The following is a 19,977-nucleotide window of genomic DNA, read 5'->3' on the forward strand; positions in this document are numbered from 1 at the left end:
ATATTCCAATTGAGAGGAAACCCCGCAAAGAATACGTGGTAAAACAGCAAGAGCTATATGAGCTATAAGAAAATAGATAAAAGCAAGGGAGGAATTCATACTCTTATTGATCTATGATATTATTTTATTTTGATGCAATTGGAGTTTTTCTAGTTAAATGTTAGTTATTTATTAGTAGTTCAATTCTATTGGGTTAGGAAATAGTCTACACCCGATTTTTTAAATGATGCACTACCTTGTTGATTGTGGAAAAGGTTTCACAGGCACTTGGAAAGAATGTTAATTCTAGCCTTTTGGCTCCCTGAGCAGTGCCATGGTGGTCGGCAAGAACAAGTGCCTTATGAAAGGCAGCAAAAAGGGAGCCAAGAAGAAAGTGGTTGATCCATTTACTAAGAAAGATTGGTATGATGTGAAAGCACCAGCTATGTTCAATATAAGAAATACTGGAAAAACATTAGTCACAAGAACTCAAGGAACTAAAATCGCATCTGATGGCCTCAAGGGTCGGGTTTTTGAAGTGAGCCTTGATGATTTGCAGAATGATGAAGTTACATTTAGAAAATTCAAGCTAATTACTGAGGATGTTCAGGGCAAAAACTGCCTGACTAATTTCCATGGCATGGATCTTACCCGTGACAAAATGTGCTCCATGGTCAAAAAATGGCAGACCATGATCGAAGCTCATGTTGATGTCAAGACTACCAATAGTTATTTGCTTCGTCTATTTTGTGTTGGTTTTACTAAAAAACGCAATAATCAGATTCGGAAGACCTCTTATGCTCAGCACCAACAGGACTGTCAAATTTGGAAAAAGATGATGGAAATCATGACCCGAGAGGTGCAAACAAATGACTTGAAAGAAGTGGTCAATAAATTGATTCCAGACAGCATCGGAAAAGATATAGAAAAGGCTTGTCAGTCTATTTATCCACTTCATGATGTCTTCATTAGAAAAGTAAAAATGCTGAAGAAGCCCAAGTTTGAATTGGGAAAGCTCGTGGAGCTTCATGGTGAAGGTAGTAGTTCTGGAAAAGCAACTGGGGATGAGACCGGTGCTAAAGTTGAACGAGCTGATGGATATGAGCCACCAGTCCAATAATCTGTTTAAAAGTCAGACATTTAATGGTGACAAATAAAAAAATCATATTTGTGATGTTTAAAAAGAAAAAGAATGTTAATTCTATCATCTTTGGGGGAAGTGTTCTATACATGTCCATTCGATCGTGTTTGTTAGTTAATTGTAGTATTCAGCCCTTCTATAACTTTATTAATTTTCTTCCTGCTTGTTCTAATAGTTATTGAATGAACTATATTAAAGGCCTCTGTTATGCTGGTGGATTTGTGTATTTCTCTGTTTAGTTCTGTCATTTTTGGCTTGTTTTATATCATTCAAAGTTATGATTTTTAGTACATAAATTTCAAAAATTCTCCTATCTTCCAACTGGATTGATTCATTTGAAATATATTTATCTTTTGTAATGCTTCTTGTCTGGAAGCCTCCTTTGTCTGATATTAGTAAAGTGATCATGGGTTTCTTTTCATAGTATTTGCATGATCTATCTTCCTCCATTATTTTACTTTCAACCATTTTGGGTTATATCTCTTGTGGTGGCATGCATTTTATTTTATTTAGTCTAGTCTCCCTTTACATTTTTTTTATTATTATTCCATTTTTTTCTGTCTTAAAGTTGGTTATAAATTCTTTCACCATTCTATTTTTGGCTACTCTAAAGATCACCACATGCATCACTGACTTCTTGATGCTGCCAGACAATTAGATTTTTAAAATCTATTTATCTTCTTCCCTTGTTTCATCATTGCTGTCATGAATTTGCTTCTACATTTATTTAAAACTTGACAAGGCACTGTGTACAGATCCAACTCATTTATATTAACACACATATTTTGCCATTTCCAGTGCTCTTCATTTATATCTGCAGTTCCATTTTCCACGCAGAATCATTTTCCTTCAGCCTGAGGAAATCTCTCTAATACTGTAATCAGATCTGCTGAAGATGAGTACTCCAAGCTTTTGTTTGTCTGGAAATGTCCCTATTGCAATTTCATTGCTCTAGGATAGTTCTTATGGTACGTAGGAGTCTAGTTTGGCAAATTTTTCTTGCAGCACTTTAAAAATATGATTTCATTGTTTTTAGATTCCATTGTTTCTATCGAGAAGTCAGCTGTCAGTTTCATTGTCACTTTTTTGGTGATCATGTACTTTTTCCTCTGGCTGCTTTTAAGAATTTATCTTTGTTATTGGCTTTCAATGGTTTTACTGTAATGTTTATAAATGTGGTTTTCTTTTTACTTATCCCACTTGGATTACCTGAACTTCTTGAATCTGTGTGATATCTTTTATTAGTTTTGAAAAGTTCTCAGCAATTATCTCTTTAAATACTTTTTTTGATCAATTTCTGTATTTTTCTAACTAAACTCTCTTCCTTTTTCCTAATCTTACTAAACCTGTCTTCTTGTGTCTACTTGATTGTTATTCATAGATTTCACCTATCTATTTTGTCTATTTTTCATAAATTTTTTTAACTATATTAGCTAGAATTATGTTGAAGTCTTTGTTTGCTAACTTTAATATCAGTTTTATTTGTGGGCCTACATCTACTGTTTGTTTTATCTTTGATTATCAGTCATTTCTTTGTCTTTTCCTGTATTTAGAATTTTTTTATTCCTAAATTTTTAATAAAAAAAAAAACTACAAAGAACCTGTTTGATTTAATCTTCTGCCATAGTGGAGTTTCCCGTTCTTGTGTTGGACAGATAGGGTGAAGGGCTGATTATTTTACTCTTATCAGGAATTTAGTTGAATCAAGGCTGCTTGGCAGTTTTAATAATACTCAGGCTACCTCTATTTTGCCTCAGAGTGTGGTTTTCCCAAACTTTGCTTGTGAGCATAATGGGTATTTGTCTCCTCAGCCATGAAAGACTGCGGGAGATTCAGTTCTGCCCTTTTTTTTATTTTTAAGATTTTATTTATTTATTTGACAGGGAGAGATACAGCGAGAGAGGGAACACAAGCGGGGGATTGGGGGAGAGAGAAGTAGGCTTCCCGCCGAACATGGAGCCCAATGCGGGGCTCAATCCCAGGACTCCGGGATCATGACCTGAGCCGAAGGCAGACGCTTAATGACTGAGCCACCCAGGGGCCCCTCAGTTCTGCCCTTTGAAGATAGCCAGTCTGACTCTCCAGAATCCTACCTTTTGAAGATAAAATCTGTCAAAAATTTTGAAAGGGAGACTAGCTGTGCACTTGAGGCAGGTCCCACATCTGGCTGGACTTTGTTTCCTAAGCACTAAAAGGCAACAGGAGACCTCAATCTCTCTTTGAGAAACTTTTACCATAAATCTCCTGCATCCCGTACAGCCATAGAACTCAGAAAATATGCCATTAGTAAAACCAGTCTTGTGTTTGAGGTCCTTCAAGTTTCTGATTTGTCACTTCAGATCCATACAACTGCTTTGCTGGTCTCTTTTTCACCCAGGAGCTGCCAACACTTTTATGGCAACCTTCAGAATTTGCTAATGTCTTCATTAAATAGAAATGGTTAGCCACCATCAACTTCACCTAGGACAGAGTCTTGATTTTCTAGAATTGTGGTTCATCTAGTCTCATTTTCCTCCTCTAATGCCTTTAAAATACAATTTTTGTGATTTTCTAGCTTTTTCTAGTTGTTCCAGTGGGAGGGTGGCTATTCACCACCTATTACATTTATATAGAAGCCGAAGTGTCGGTAAATATTAAGTGATTTTTATTCTCATTTGAAATCCCATATCACATATAGTCTTTGATGCATTAATCGTATTCTTATATTGTTTTATTGCTTAACGTATGCTAGTCTTATTTCCTTGGAAATTACAAATGTTGAGGGAAGAAGTATTGTTTTATGTCTTGTATAAACCTATCATAATACTGAACATAGCATAATTAAAAGCCAATTTGAAACATCTGATAGTTGAAAAAGCTGGTCTATGGGACATGATAAATATTCATCACAATCACAATTCTTCCAGCTTTATCCTTGTAAATCCTTATCTAATCCATATATCCAGTTATCTATTCATATGTATACCCTCTCTCTCCCTCTCTCTCTCTCTCGCTGACCCTCTGCAAACTGTTTGCATAAAACTCTTCTCAAGGACTGGTAGAGTAAGCATATAGGAAACAAATCTACAGCTTTTGTAAATCTGCTTACAAAAAAAGTGGCTCTTTGCATTGTTTCTTATCCTTTAAGTGTGAAATCCATCCAAGACTTTAGGGCAACGAAGGTTTATTTCTCATGATAAACTCGCATGCGTCCTTCAATTAAGCAATAAGAATTCTCTAATCCATGTAGTTTCTTCTTTGCCTTGACTGCTATGAAAATAAAGGCTATCTTTTTGTTTAGTGATTAGAGCTACATGAGTGTATGTGTAATCTGTTTTTATTCTTACTCCTTACCCCTTGTTTCTTTATGTGGTATGTGTTAATTGTACTGGCATTTTTGTAATTGTATATTTATCACAAGCCGTACCAAATTTTGAAAATGGGTAAGAGTCTATATAATTATATAAAGCCAATATGATGGACTAGAGAGCCAGAGGTTCATCAACTTTGACAAAGGTTAGGCTTTTTTATTGCCAGGAGAACCAACTTAGCATCATTTACTTAATATTTGCCAAATATCAAATCATTAGCACAACTTCATATGATTATCATTCATTTTTCCTGACCTGTATTTTTTTATTTATAAAAAGGTTTAAATATCTTTCCATGATACAAGCTCAGGCTTTGTGTGTTTAAAATTTACAGAAAAAGGGTAAAATTTCCAAAACTTTGTAAAGGTTTGCCAACATAAGCTTTGGGCATCTTGAAGTGTCTGAAAAATTAAATTGCCTTTTAAAATTTTACTAGAACAATAAGAGACAAAGATAAAGCTCCACCAGAGGATTTTATGAGCAAGAGCCCAAGATTTGGGTGACATAATAGGCTATAATATCAAAGCTTTATAGATATGTGGAATTAATAGGTTAGAGAGAAATTGATAACTCTTTAATAAGGATAATCTAAAATTTTCTTTTCAATAACTATAGTTAGGATTTGTGCCCAAATGTTATACCACTGGCAATTTCTTTTCATTTTCCAGATGTCAAATGAGCTCTGCCCATAAGAAAGCAGATTGTTAATTCCATTCATGTATGTTAACCCCGCAGAAGACAACGTTGCTTGAAGGATCATTTCCAAATAAAAACGACGAGCTATGTAATTATTTGGAGCCTACTAGTAATGATTATAGTCCTGAATGAAACAAAAGTTCATGCAACCACAATTTGTAAACTTGTGCTGTAGTCAGTTGTAGGTTTGGTATATAAGGGAAAATGAACGCTTACTGAGGGCCAGTGTTGAAGCAAGTTGAATAAAGTCAGTCCTCTGTGTTGTCATTAATTACCTAACTATGTCCTGTGGTAGTTTCTCCAACTTTCTATCAAGACCACATTAATTTATCAAAAAAGTTATCATGACAGTGATTTTTATAAACAAAAGACTTTATTTCAAATATATTTTACAGTTTGTGTGTAATTAGGATTGCTTTCCAGACTCTGAAATTAATACTGAATTGAACAAGCAAGGTACAAAATGGTGGTGTTTACTTAGGCCTACTGAATTCCTACAGTTCTGGTATTTTTTATTTTTTCCTTTTTAAATTGAATCAGTAGAGACATCAATGATAAAACAACTTTCATCCTCTTGGTTATATTTTGGATAGCAACAAAATACCATTCCATTCCATATTTGTCTGCGTATTTAGAAAATGGCACTAATGGGGGGGGAATCTCATGAATCTGGACCTGACTAATTGAAAAATGATTATTGTGATCAGAGCCGAACTGGTTCATTCTTGGTGGTAAAAATAGAAAAGCAAATTGGTAGAACAAACAAAATTGTAGGACAGATGTTTAGCCTGTTTAAGAAAACATAACTATTTTTAAGAACCTTTTAGCAATACTATTGCATACACTTTACATACTAATTACAATGCTTACTTATAAAACAGGTCTTCTCAGCTATTAGGTTGCTTTAGTAACTCAAGAAAAATAAATCTTTTTTTTCATAAATATTCTTTAACTCAGACATCGGTCTAATTCATGCTTACCTTCAACTCCATTGCTATAACTGAGGTTTCAATGATGGTGTTAAGTTGTAAATAGGGATGACTGCTGAACTTCAAAATTTGGTAAGAATGACAGTGTCCTGGTTTCTGAAAAACACATATGTGAACGTCCTCAAAACACCAACACTGAAATTGGCAAATTTGAGATAAATGAAAAAAAAAGAGAGAGAGAATGGGTCTCTTTTCAGTATTGCCAGTATTTTTTGGTTGTTCAAGGCATTGGCAGTAAGAAAACAATCCATTATTGCATGCTAGTCTAGTCCTAAATATTCCATAAGAAACTAAAAAAAAAAAAAGTAAAGGCCAAGAACAGAATGCTTCTAAATTGATGTATCACAGGACAAAACTAAGTGAACTTTATTTGGTAGGAAAGAGAGGGTGGTGGCTGGGACTTCACCCCCTTGAGGGAACAGGTTTCAGAACCAGCCGAGATCTTCCCTGTCCACATATTGTTAGCATATCCATTATGATAATGCTGTTTTTTGTGAAGTAAGGGGATGAGACTGTGACCAGCCAGCCGAGATCTTCCCTGTCCACATATTGTTAGCATATCCATTATGATAATGCTGTTTTTTGTGAAGTAAGGGGATGAGACTGTGACCAGCGTAGCCGCCGTAGGTGGTCCATTATAAACACTGCATGGAATGTTTATCTCTTCACTTCTTAAATGGCTATTTTCCTTTCAAAAGAACCTCAATTTGTTTTGCCAATACTAAGTGGGTGTAGCTTTGTGAGTTTCCGTTATATTTTCAGTGTTCCGCTCACTTGGGAGACTCTGAAGCCTCCTGCTTTGCTCAGAACAGAGCAGAGCAAAGAGGATAACGGACAAGCATGGCGCTGGCGGATCAAACACAATCTAGGAGAGCTCTTTCCAAATCTCCAACTCTGGCCACTCACTGACCCTAAGCGTCAAGGTTTTCACAGAGGCTGAAAGTTAAAGGATGGTAGGCCGCAGGATCTGCAAAATTTGACACGCCAGAAGTCAATAGGAGAGGAAAATAGCCCCACCTCCTGGTTGTTTTGAGATACCAGCGTATGCCGTATAATCATCTGGAGCTGTTAAACAGCAACAGCTTTATCTCTATCCCTAGAGATTCTGATTCACTACATCTGGAGTCGGGCCCAGGAATCTACACTTTGAACAGTTAATTCTGAAGCAGGTGGTCCATGGACCAGACTTTGTAAAATACTTCAGTTAAGGGCTACAACCGGCTGAGTGTTACTAGAGTATATCCTCTTTATATACTTAATTTATATTCATTTGAACCAGATGCTATCTGACCCAGCATCTTGGTACTTACTTAAAAACCAAGCAAGCAAGCAACCAACCAACCAAGGAAACAAACAAAAACCCCTACAGGAACCGGTTACACACAGAACTATCAAGATAGAAAAACATGATATGGTGGAAAAGAGCAAAAATGGTCATCAGAAGGAAAGGAGGCTTCTCGTTTTTCACATTTGCTTAAAAAGTTGAAGGTAGAATCCAGAGGCTAATGGGTATTTAGGAATACCCATTATTCTAAATTAGATGCCAGCAAGGTGAATATTAGTTATAGTTCTTAGTAATTTCACAATCTGAAATTTACATTTTTTCTATACAAACAACAGGATAAAATATAATTTTAAAGTGTAGAAACCCTGCCCCCATGATAGCATCAAACTTAGGAAAACAACATTAAAAGTGCTTCGGGCTGTAGGATTTTAAAGAGTATTAGACTCAATTGCATATGAGAGCGATATCTTTTGACATTATAGTGAAGCTAGATCCCTGTATGATGAGATGCATTATAAGTTCTGGTGGTCCTTCTTGCAATGTCCACTGCTAAGAATTAAATCCTTAGCTCTCAGTTCAAAGTCCACTTCAGGAAGCGGGGTTATTTATATTGAAAATGAAATTATTTTCCGTACTTTTACTCTTTCCATAATAAAACTGAAGATTATACCTTCATAACAAGAATGGTGGAAAGAAACACAGTATAATAGGTAAAGAACACATTTGCTGTTTTTATTGGTGCCTTGCATGGCAGTAATACTGAAAAAAGAGAATGCAAAAACAAAAAACAAAAAACAAACAAAAGAACAGGTTGGTGGCAACCCACATCTTTTTTTTTAAGAGTACATAAACTCCTGTTTTCTTTTTATTGTGGCATGAATGGTAACATAAAACCAAAAACATGAAAATATACAACTTATATTACACTATGTGTTATGAACAAAATATAAATCTATAACTCTATGTTATATTTACATAATTATTTATTTTATTAAATTTCAAGTGAGATGGTAGGTTGCACATACTTTGTTTTAAGCTCCAGGCATTTGATTGTCTCTTTTCTACTTTTTTTCCCCATTTTGACTCGTGAAATCCAAAACGTTAGAAGGACTAAGAACTTTAGAGCCAGCGGAGCCGTATAAATACTGTTTCAGTGAACCAGGGACAGAAACACTGGGAAGGACAGGAATCAATCAGTAGGAAACTTCACACAACAGCATCTTCAACTTGGGAAACTGACAGTTGTAGGAAACTTTAAAATTAAATACTGTAAAAGCCTGTCTAAACAAAAACTTATGCCCTATAAGAGATATCTGAACCACTTTAAGTGGGCTTCATAATTTTCCTTGCAGACCCCATAACTTTTATTTTACTATTAACTTGCTAGACAAATATTTTATAAACCTGTTTGCAAATATACAGTTGCTTGTTACAATTCAATAATTCACCCACTAGAATGAATGAACGTTATTTTTTGACGTTTTAAATGTGATAAAAGAGATTTCTGCTGGGAAGAGTGGCAACTTCTGGATTAAGAAAATATCTGAAATTGGGACCACAAAATAGTTAAAGATAATTTTCTTTAAGTGAATTAAGGTAAAAGTCTACTCTGAAATCAAATCTATGAAATAATTTCATCAAAGAAAACTCTTTTATAATCGTTTCTTATAAGAGGATTTGGTTTCAATAATAATTATGTTCTTTGGGAGGGATTTTATACATGGTTAACTTTTAAAAGCAGATGCCAAATAAATGTTAAAATTTGGTTTAACTAATTAATAAACGTACTGAAGAACAGTTTTGTATTTTATCCAGTTGCAGTAACTAGCCAAATTATTAGTAACTTGTAAATGAGCAACTTTAACCTCTTTTCTTCAGTGATGTTCTCTTATGTTCATATTAAAACATGACTATTTTTGGAGGAACTGATTATAATAGCCATAAAATGAGAGTTCAGGCAAGATTATTCCTCAGTACCGGGATGAGTGTGTGCATGTGTGTATGCACGTGTGCGCGTGAGACAGAGAGAGAGAGAGAGAGAGATGTGAACAGGGAGGCAGGAAAGGATAGAGGAGGGAAATGTTATCTTCATCTCAGTTTGATCTTACTCTCATTTCCTCTACCTTAGCTTTTTTGATCATCATGGGGCACAGAGAGAGAATACAAGGTTTTAGGATCCTTTACAAAAATGATAAACCAATCGAATGCCAAAAAGGCAATGTGTTAACACATTACGTTGCTATTCATAGCACCTTTTATCAAATGACTTCAAAGCATTTTAAACATCAGTGTAATTTTTCTTGTTTTCTTCTGGGGAAAACTAAGGCAAAGAAACTGCGATACCCAGTGAATGCTATGTCAGAACACGAGAACAGAACGCGGGGTTCTGGACTTCCTGTTTTTGTCCACGCACGGTATAGCCTCTCTGACATCAACCTAACTAAATAAAATTAACTTCTGAATTTCAGCAGTTAAGGGTCATCATTAACAATTTCGCTTTCCCCTTCAAATAAAAAATAAAGAACAAACAAAAAAAAGACCAAGCAGAAGTGTTTTGTCAATTCACTGGTAAGTGCGTTAGAATCGGTTTCAGCCGTGGTTGCCCTCAGTGGCATCTACCTGGAGCTAAAACAAAGTATTCTTGTAGCCCAAAGTCATGAAATGAAAACAAAGCATCTTTATAACGTGGTGTAAAATAAGTATCCAGCAAACGTGAGAGGTGAACCCACATAAGTCAGAAAGAATTTGTTAACAAAGACGAAGAACAAATTTTTAAAAATCTGTTTTCACATTGTACATAACGATATAAAACGAGTGTCTATTTTTTTTCCTTATCCAGAGTGCTTAAAAACAAACAAACAAAAAAAAATTGGCTCTAGATGACTGTGGCAATTAAATAACTAAATGAGTGATGAGAGCATAAGTTAATTAAGATTGAACACAACCCTCCTATTCACTCCTTTGTATGAAACACCAGAACTTGACATTGTTGGGGCCAAATTTTTAAAAAGGAGAAAACTTATTGCAGGCGAAGTAAAATTGTGTGGGTGAATGTGTGTGTGTGTGTATAAATATATATATATATATACGAGTTGGAAGATGGAAATTTGTTTTAAATATCTAACAGCTTATTGGCTGCACTTCCAAATCAGAGGAGAATAAAATAGAGAGGGAGAAATAAATTATACATAACTTACTAATCTGGGAACAGCTGACCATTATTATTATTATTACTATTATTATTATTATTATTTTATCATCATCATCATTACAACACTAGCAAAAAGAGGCAGTTCAAATGAAAATACAGTCATCAAAAACAAACAGAAAAACAAAACAAAATCTCTGACATGCAGGATATGATCAGCTCCTCCAAGCAAAACCCCAGAGCAAGTCTTTTGAGAGAGAGAAAAATAAAAAGGAGATTTTTTTCTTATTTATATGTAAAAATCAAACTTTTGGGTCAGGTTTGAGGGGTGGGATAGGAAAATGATGACTGGAGTGAAAACCATAGCACATCCAAGCTACTGGTTGGAGTATTTATTGTCTGATGCTTCAGCACAAATAATGGCAATTGACTTTAAATGATTTTGCATTTATTTGTACAAGCCCTATAACTGCCTTGGCATTTGGCTGGCAAAATCTAAATAAGCAGTTCTGTCACCATCGGTTGTTGCTCTATGCACATACTCTGCTGGAACCCCAAATTGGACTTCAGTGGATTCATCTTACGGCGAGGGAAGAGTGGTGGCAAGGCTCACTGGGTTCAGCCAGGCTCCATTTTGTCGGGCTGCAATGACTTTTAATCAAATCCTGCTTTTTATGGTATGGGATGCACATGGCCCACAACTGTGAAATGCAAATGGCCTCTGCCTCATTTCATGGAGAGATGAAAAATACCTTATAAAATCATCAGTTCCATTTCCTAATCAGGAAAGGATGGAATGTTGAAGAAATAAGCTAATTCTGTGTTTTTGGAAAATGACCAAATACAGTCAAAGAAAACAATGATTGTTTTGCTCGAAGTTATCAATAGGAAAACAAACAGAAATCATTAAGTAGCAAACATTAGTGGAACAAACTGACCAGGAAGAAGGGACATCTGGGAACAGTTTGCTAGTAGCTTCCATGTTATACACGCACACCTCGATTACACAGGGCTGCCTGATCCATCCAATAATAATCGTATTAGAAATTTAAAAATATAATTTCTGAGCCCTATCTTGGTTGTCATTTGAAGTGCAAAGTCAAGGTCAAGGTTGCTTCCAGACCAGTCACTTAGGAGGATGTGGGATTTCATCCCCAGATGTGGGTTTAACTCACAATGGTTCAATGTTATTCCTATTAGTACCATAATCACACACATACATACACACAAAAATCCAAGATCAGAAAATATTTTTTTCTCTAAATTTCTTATGTCTCTCTCTCTCTCTCTTTTCACCTGAGAACAGCACCTACAGTTTCCATTTAAAAAAAAAGTCAAATCTCACCAGCTGCTGGTATTTCAGGTTTTTCAAGGGATTGTCTAAGATATAACACTGTCCTAACTTAAGAAGGAACAGGAAAAAGGAAAGGAAAAAAAAAAAAGAAAAGGAACTTGGTCAACACTTCAGTACAAATTTGGCACTTGCTCAAAGATGTAGTGTGGTGTGCAATAGATAAAGAAAGTCCTCTAAAGAAAACAATTGCTTATTTTGTGGTGGATAGCAAGGAAGTTAAAAACAGGCTCTTTTTCCCTCTTCCCCCCATGCACAGACTTCCATCTTTAAAGTATAGAGATGGAGAAGGTGGAGAGAAATAAAGAGAAATTCATCTTTCTTTTTTTCTGTCAGGTGCGTTACAAAAAAAAAAAAAAAAAGGAAAGGAAAGAAAAAGAAAAGGAAAAAAACCCAGAAACCCCCAAAAAACAAAACAAAACTTATTTCTTTTTAAAAATTGTAGCACAAAACAACAAAACACATTCACAAGCCACTTGTTGGCACTGTGTACCTGAGTGAGAATTTCTAGAACATTGTAGAACAAACAGCCATAAAGTTTATTAAAAAAAAAAAAGTTGACGGGTAAGACTTCAGTGCTTGGATGTAGCAGCTGAATTACTGGCATTATTTTACCCATAGCTTATTTCAATCTCTTGTTGTTGATATTGTTGTTTGCTTGTATTTTTTTTTTCCTTTCCAAGCCTTTTGAGGCTGAGGTCTATTAGTCAGCTGATGTCCCAACTATTTAAGACTAACAGTTAAAGTAACAGTCAGTGTATGAGAAAGTTAATGTGCTTGGCCACTGGTAAGGATGAACCAGCTAGGGCTTCTTTAAGTCCTAAGGTCACAACAATCTTTTGACCCTTATCAGTTGGCTTGTCCTGCAATATGGTTTTCACTGTCACTCCCATAATCTACATCGGGATCGTCCTCTTCCTCATCGAACTCATCATAAATTTCTCCGTTGATGTCCTCAGCCTGGATCTCTTCTTTGATATGTGGCTCCTCTCCTTTCACGCCGTAAGTGCTCTGGATAACGGGCATCCCAGGCTCTGGGCTGCTGGACACGCTTGAGTGCTCCGAGGGCAGGTGAGGGGAGGGCATTCCGGCCATGGCGATGGCTCCAGGGTACACAACACCAGCAGTGGCGATGGGGATCTGTGCTTGTTGCCTGCAGAGAGGAATACCCCAGAAAAAGACCGTGGGTGACAGGATACTCACATGCAGGCTTTACTCTATAACGAATCTGTTCAGCTTGCCCAATTCTAAATAGTGATTCTCATTCCATTGCCCAACATTTAAAAAAAATTGCATCCTCCTGCGATGTCGATACCTTACTGCTGTCTAGAGCTTGACAGATTACAAGGCATTTACATGTGGTACATATTTGATTCTTAAAATAATTGTTTTATTACTATCTTATGAAGAAAAAAACCCCTGAGGTGCAGAAAGATTAAGCAGAAGAACTTGACCCCAAGTTCATGTCTCCTTCACTATAACATCCAGAGGTTTTAGAAATAATTAAACTAAAGATAATGCAATTTTAATGGAAAAAAAAAAAACCCTACAATATTAGAGTTCTCAAAATAAAACCTTATTGCTCAGAACTCACCAGAACTGAACAGTATCACTTTGCCCACCTGGTCCCTGCCATAGCTGGGGGGGATAGGAAGCAGGGTGGACAGCTCCGCAGCTGTATAGCCCAGCTGTATACCCCTTTCTAAGCCCAGCTTGCTCCTGGGCTTAGAAAGACCCTATGTTTGGTTTAAAGTTCTGCTGCCGCAGTCTTGAAATTCTTAACTTTAACAGGAACCCCACATTTTGATTTTGCCCTGGGCTCCACAAATTATGTAGCTGATCTTAGTGAGAAGGGATTAATGGATGATGCTCACTTATGCCTTCTTTCTTTCATTCATTCATTCATTCGTTCATTCATATGTTTACTATTTTGTCAGTGTTGGGTTTCGTGCTCAGCTCTGAGAAGACTCATGCCCTGGGATGTAAATCACAGGCCACTGGTCAGAGCAGGCAGACTCTTTCCAGGGACAAGGATAGGGCAGACTTTTAAAGTTTTTTTTTTTTTTTTTTTTTTTAAGGTATCCTCTTGCCATTTTCAGAACAGTGTTTACTATTCTAAGCAGCCCTCGGGATCTTACTAACTTCTGTTCCAGATATGAGCAACTTTATTTCTCTGCTTTCTGAGAAAATTCTGCAGAAGCAATGAAGCTGCAGGCAGCGTAATAGGACACCGTAGCCAGGCTCGCCCTGTAGGAAGCAGGGTAAAACCTCCTGGGATCTACATTCTTGATTCCCCAGAAGTGAGCCTTCCCCGTTCACAATCTTGTCGTGCCCTAAGTAGAATCTCCATTTTGCGTGATCTACAAAGGCCACACGTGTGCCTTGATCGCCCAGAAATCCCTCTATATTCCAAAGCAAGTGTTTCTCTTGAAATCATTTTTATGATGTATGATCTCAAACAAGGATGGTGTCGAACTTGTCCATGTGATGCCTTAGAAGTAATGAACACCAACAAGGACAAGAACCGATAATACTTCTTAGTTTTTAATAAGGAACTGCAAAACTATTTACTTTTCAGCCAGTTGTCAGGAAAGCTCATGGGAGAGCCAATGTTCTAGGCTCTTGGAGTCACTTCTTGTGGAGGTATTCTTTTTCAGGATCATGTGGGGGATAGTCTAGTCTCTGAAAATACACTGAGTTCAGGTTCTTTTTCAAAATGCTGGCTCGCAGCAAACCAAATATGTCTCACATCCCATTAAGTATAACAAGAAGCATTCCCCATGAAAAAGCGACTGAAAGGTCCATACCCAACATTGAAGTATTGTCGCATTTCCTGCCGCCTGTTCCGCATGATTGCCTTGTATTCACCAATGCGCAGCTTTTTGCCATCCACGAGGCAGGTGCGCTTCGGCCGGGGCTTGTATTTGTAGTCGGGGTACTTCTCCAGGTGCTGCTTGCTGAGGCGGGCTTGCTCCTCGTAATACGGCTGTTTCTCTAGGTTCGTCATAGCTTTCCAGCGAGATCCTGTGAGGAAAAGAAGGTTAGGATTCCAATATGCACAGCTGCGAAGGTTCCTAAAAAGATATCACTGAGAACAAGAAAATCTAAAGTAAAAATGCTGGCCCAAACCCAGAAATACATAAAAATGTGTTTGATTAGCGAACTATGACTCATGAGGTGAGATCCCACAAGAACAGAGGCGCTGCCGGCTATGTCCTTAAGGAAACTATGTACCCGAAGATACAAAGGTGGGGGGATCTATTTTTTTTTCTGGCTGGAATTAACAGTGTAGCCAACCATGTGTATTATATATTTAAAAGCTCACAGATAATTTAAAGAATATACCTTTCGTTTCCACATTAGACCACAATAGGTCAACTGTGAAATGAAAAGTTATGCAAAAACTTATTACACATTTTCAATCTGTGGCTAATTATCTAGTTACTGAGTATTTTTACGTGGGGGGCACATTACTTACTACAAGGCTTCTAACATATATTACATATAATTTCTAACATATATTACATATAATTTCTAACATATATTACATAAAATTTTCCTCAAAATGTTTAAGTATGCTTTCATGAATGATTGCATTTAAAAATTCATTTCATTAAAACTTTAATTACAAAAAATTATCTTAATGAACATGCACTGGGTAACTACTGTGTGCTAGATACTATGCTAAAAACTTTACATAAGTTGTCTTATTTTTACCTTTCACTGGAATCCTGTAAGGTAGTTTTAGCATTTATACCTATTTCCAAAGATGAGAAAATTGAAGTTCAAACAGATGAAGTAACTTACCCAAGGTCACACAATTAATAGTTTGCAAATCTGTGACTCAAACTCAGGTTGGATGTAATTGAACACGAATATGCTACAATGTATGTTTTTAGATACCCAAACCCATCTGCTATCTATGATCTAGCGGATGTCAGAATTACAAGAATAAGTATGTATGGGGTAAGATTTTTCTCTTAATAAATCACTTTCAATAATATATAACGATGTCATTTCTTGTGCTATCGTATGCATTAATAATATTAATCCAAATTGGTAATCCAAATTGGTTTTCCCCTTCTTTTCACTTTTGATTTGGGTTTGGTTTCAACTAGGATCACACACACACAAAAATGTTTGCAACTTAATTAAAAATAATGATGCTACGTTCTGCATGGAGCCCTGGGTGTTATACGCAAATAATGAATCATGGAACACTACATCAAGAATTAATGATGTAATGTATGGTGATTAACATAACACAATAATAAAAAATTTTTTCAAAAGAAAATAATGATGCTAATTCTCAATATAAATGTGATTTAAAGCTTTGGTTCTATTACTGTGGCTATGTGTAGTAGTAAGAGAAGTAGTGGTAATAATGATGACTTTTTATTAAGCACGTGAGGAGAATCTATTTGCAGATGAAGTGTGTTTATCAGCAAGTAAACAGTTCAACTCTACCCAAAAGTACAAAGACCAAAGTAACTGGAATTGGGAGTTCCCTACCAAATATGTTCTGGTACGGAAGCCTATACCTGCCTTCCAAAGTCACCTAAGCAAGATCTTAAGGTTTTCAGATGGGTTCATTACTCAACCATAATTCCATATCTCAAATGCAAATGGTTTACCGATGAACAGTTCTTCCCTACAAATGCAGACAATTCCTCAATATGGGCTGTTATATGTATTAAAGGAATACAGTAAAAGGGACAATACTCTTCCCTTAGGATTCATTCCTATTGGAACAGATGTTGCCCGGGTGGGTATATCCATGCAAGTGTTACAAAAATTTATAAACAGATTTTTTCCAATCTAGATAGCCAATATGATTTTATTCTATTTACTACAGAAATCCAAGTTACAGTTCAAATAATAGAGGTTGTTTTTCTATTCCTTTCTCAAATTTGTGTTTAAATAGCCACGTCCAATAATTTGTAGGTACAATCTCAAACTCTATATTGCCCAACATTATTCTCTAGAGGTATTGGAAAACATTACGTTATTCTCAGGGCAAATATAAATACAGATAAAGCTATAATACTATTGAACTAGATCAATTCTTTTTGGAAAGTTTCTTACAAGTATGTACAACAGATTTTGAACCTCAGATCCGGGAGTGCAAAAGTGAGCTTACCAGAAATAATTTACTTAAGAATTAAAGAAATACATTAAAATTCCCTATCTTTATCACTAGATAGAACAAAGAAATTAGCATTCTCAATTAGAATAGGAATTGTTAAGGGTTCTTCTCTAAGTCTAAATGTTCTATAAGCTCAAAAAGAATACATTTCTCTAAGGAAAAGGAATGTTTATGCCTCATAGTAACATGCCTCAGAATGTGATAACTCTTTTTAGATTTCCTACTGTGTGCATCATGCTGTATTAATTATTGGATATGCAGTGGTGAATCATTATGTTCTTTATCTTCTTGAGGGTCATATTCCAGTGGAAAAGAAATACATTAAGCCGCTAATTAAAAAATTTATTATTTTAATTACAATTGTGGAATGCACAGGAAGCTAAGGAGTTGGGATCAATCTTTTGTAGGTCCGGAAGGCTTTGCTGTGGAAATGACTCCTGTAGGAATCAGAAAGGGAGAGCTTTCTATGGAGGAAGAATAGAATGGTCAAGTGGGAAGGGGGGTTAGAGGAACTTAAAGAAAGTCAATCTGGCTGAAATGCAGAGGAAAAAAAAAATATATATATATACACACATATATATAATAAATAAAATATATATATTTATGTAAAGATAAAATAAAGATATATATATATATATAATAAAAGATGTATAAATTCTCAGACAAGTTGGCTTCTAAATCTGGCATGAACTGGAATCACAGAATATTTAGACATTTGCTAATATGATTTCTCTGGAAATATCCCTGAATCCTAAATTACATTTTAAAAGATGGCCACATCCTAGTGATGTCTTTTTAAAATGAAGAATTAAGGTAGCCTAAGCACTGTCTGTAGTTGGCAGAATGGCTAACTATTCCATTTTATGACAGTGGAGACAAAGAGTGTTTCTGTTTGATGGCAGATACAGTTTTCATTTTTCAAAAACTTTTGAATAGGGTTAACCAAATGACGAGTTTGGTTTTGGTTTTAATGGTTTTGCAGGTACAGCATCCACTGTATATAGCTACAATGTGAACCCTGAGACATACTAAATGAGCACTTCAGTTCTCTCCAAAGGAGAGGAAAACGTCTTCTTGATCTGGGTGGGGGGAGGGCTAACTGCTTACCCTGGACCACGTGCAGGGAGTAAGTTCCCTGCATTTTTCAAGAGACTGGCCTTTTACAATGGAAAACTGAGAGGACATCTGGGTATTCCCCCTGATGACAAAGAGGAAGATTCATTCAAAAAATCTGATGCTCAAAATAAGAAGAAAAAAAAAAACAGTTTTGAGAGCACTCTTTTCCTTTCTAAATCTGGCAATACAATAAAAATGAAGAGTTTGAGCTGAGCAGCATTGTCATCTCCATGGGGTCTGTAATGAATTTGCACATTTTACTCCAACTACTGTATATCTAATCAGAAAAAGATGTCCCCCATCCCCTGATCTAGCGCCAAACAGTAAAAGGTGATTCCTTATGTTAACAATTTCAGCAGAATGGCTTATTAAAACCAGATTTTAGGGTATTATAAAATGCTTAGAAGCCCTTTAAAATGTCAACTAGGATCCCCAGAGACTACGTAAAATGTCAACCCAGCTCAAGCGCCTGTTTTAAGCAGAATGAATTAGCGGCATGCTGTCGGAGGCTGTTATCCAAAACAATCAGTAAAGAGGAAAACATCAAGCTTTCTTTGTACTCTTATATGAAGTGGGCCAGTTAGAATGATCTTGTGGATATTTGCAGATCACTTATTAGTTTGAAGCTATGACCAAATATTGAGGTCCCAAACACCTCAGTGTTTTTTTTTCCCTGCTATATCTTTAATGAGCACAATTCTATTGAAAAGTCTAAAATTAGGCAGCACTCTTTTTAATGTAGCCCATTATGATATAATCATATGGTCATTATAATATTCTTTCCTTCAAATCAGAAAGAAATGCTTGTAGCTAGTCACATCTTTCCCATAAAATCTTTTGCTGCATTTCCTAAAGTATTTCACATCATCACAACTGGTATTTCCCTAATACTTAGGATAAAGTTTTAATCAGTGACTATCACTTTTCCAGTATTCAGACACAGGAATTGAATGATACAAGGACAGCTTAAACAATCTTAGTATTCAGTTTGTTTTTTCCTTTTGACATTTTGGAATTTCTAATTTTGTGATAACTGATACATTAAGATACGGAATATGCTTACATAAAGTATTTTATTCTTTCCCAGAGTTTTTCCCAAATGGAACAGGTATGATATTTTTTAAAAAATGGGAAATTTCATATGGAAGTTAAAATAGGGTCATAAAAAGGAAAAATAGATCAGAGATGGTAGAGATGTAAAAAATGTGCATTTCCTTTATCCATAAATATTCACATTTTCTAGGCTTCACATACTCTTATCTTTTGAGATAACATTCATTTAAAGATCTCAAAATCATTTTAGATGAAAACTGAGACCTAAGTTCAAGTGGTTAATGGTTTTTGTTTTGTTTGTTTTGGTCTCATTACAAATGCGTGCTGTGGACTGGGTAGCACATATTTCCACCCAGAGATATGAGCATTTGAGAATATGGGAGCATAAAAACACATGTGTATGTTTAGTAACTCCTTCTAGATGATCAGTTCCTTAACGTAAAGGAACAAAACGAACACTCACTTGCATTAGGTACATGTAATTCCAAGTGCATTATGGATTTTTGGAAAGTTTTAATAACGTAGAGAAATGTTACTTATTTGTTGAAGCCCAAATTCAGAGTTAGGTGCTCCTATTCTCTTTTTGTTGTTTAGCTCTTAGAGGTCAGAGAATAAATAATCAAAATTTGCTTAGGTTATCCAGTAGCTGGCCATCACACTATCTGAAGATGAAGAAGATGATGACGATGTCAAGTGAACAGCACAATAGAAATGGAATCTTCC

General features: G+C 35.8%; 1 protein-coding gene and 1 pseudogene across 1 annotated transcript in view; one reads left to right on the top strand and one right to left on the bottom strand.

The window, feature by feature from the left end:
* The first annotated feature begins 313 nt into the window (after positions 1–313).
* Positions 314–1,122, top strand: LOC114216623 (small ribosomal subunit protein eS1 pseudogene; annotated as a pseudogene).
* Positions 1,123–12,374: 11,252 nt separating this feature from the next.
* SOX5 (SRY-box transcription factor 5) overlaps positions 12,375–19,977 on the bottom strand; it is a 1,012,050-nt gene continuing 1,004,447 nt past the window's right edge. Inside the window, exons 18-19 of the mRNA XM_088025573.1 lie at positions 14,747–14,963; positions 12,375–13,092 (exon numbers count right to left, since the gene is read on the bottom strand). Of these exons, the coding sequence (XP_087881699.1) occupies positions 12,789–13,092; positions 14,747–14,963 (521 nt within the window). The 3' untranslated portion in view covers positions 12,375–12,788. The remainder of the gene's footprint in view (positions 13,093–14,746; positions 14,964–19,977) is intronic.

This window comes from Eumetopias jubatus, unplaced genomic scaffold, assembly GCF_037043125.1.
Source record: "Eumetopias jubatus isolate StellerSeaLion01/CBP00866 unplaced genomic scaffold, mEumJub1_p1.0 scaffold_8, whole genome shotgun sequence".
Taxonomy (NCBI): domain Eukaryota; kingdom Metazoa; phylum Chordata; class Mammalia; order Carnivora; family Otariidae; genus Eumetopias; species Eumetopias jubatus.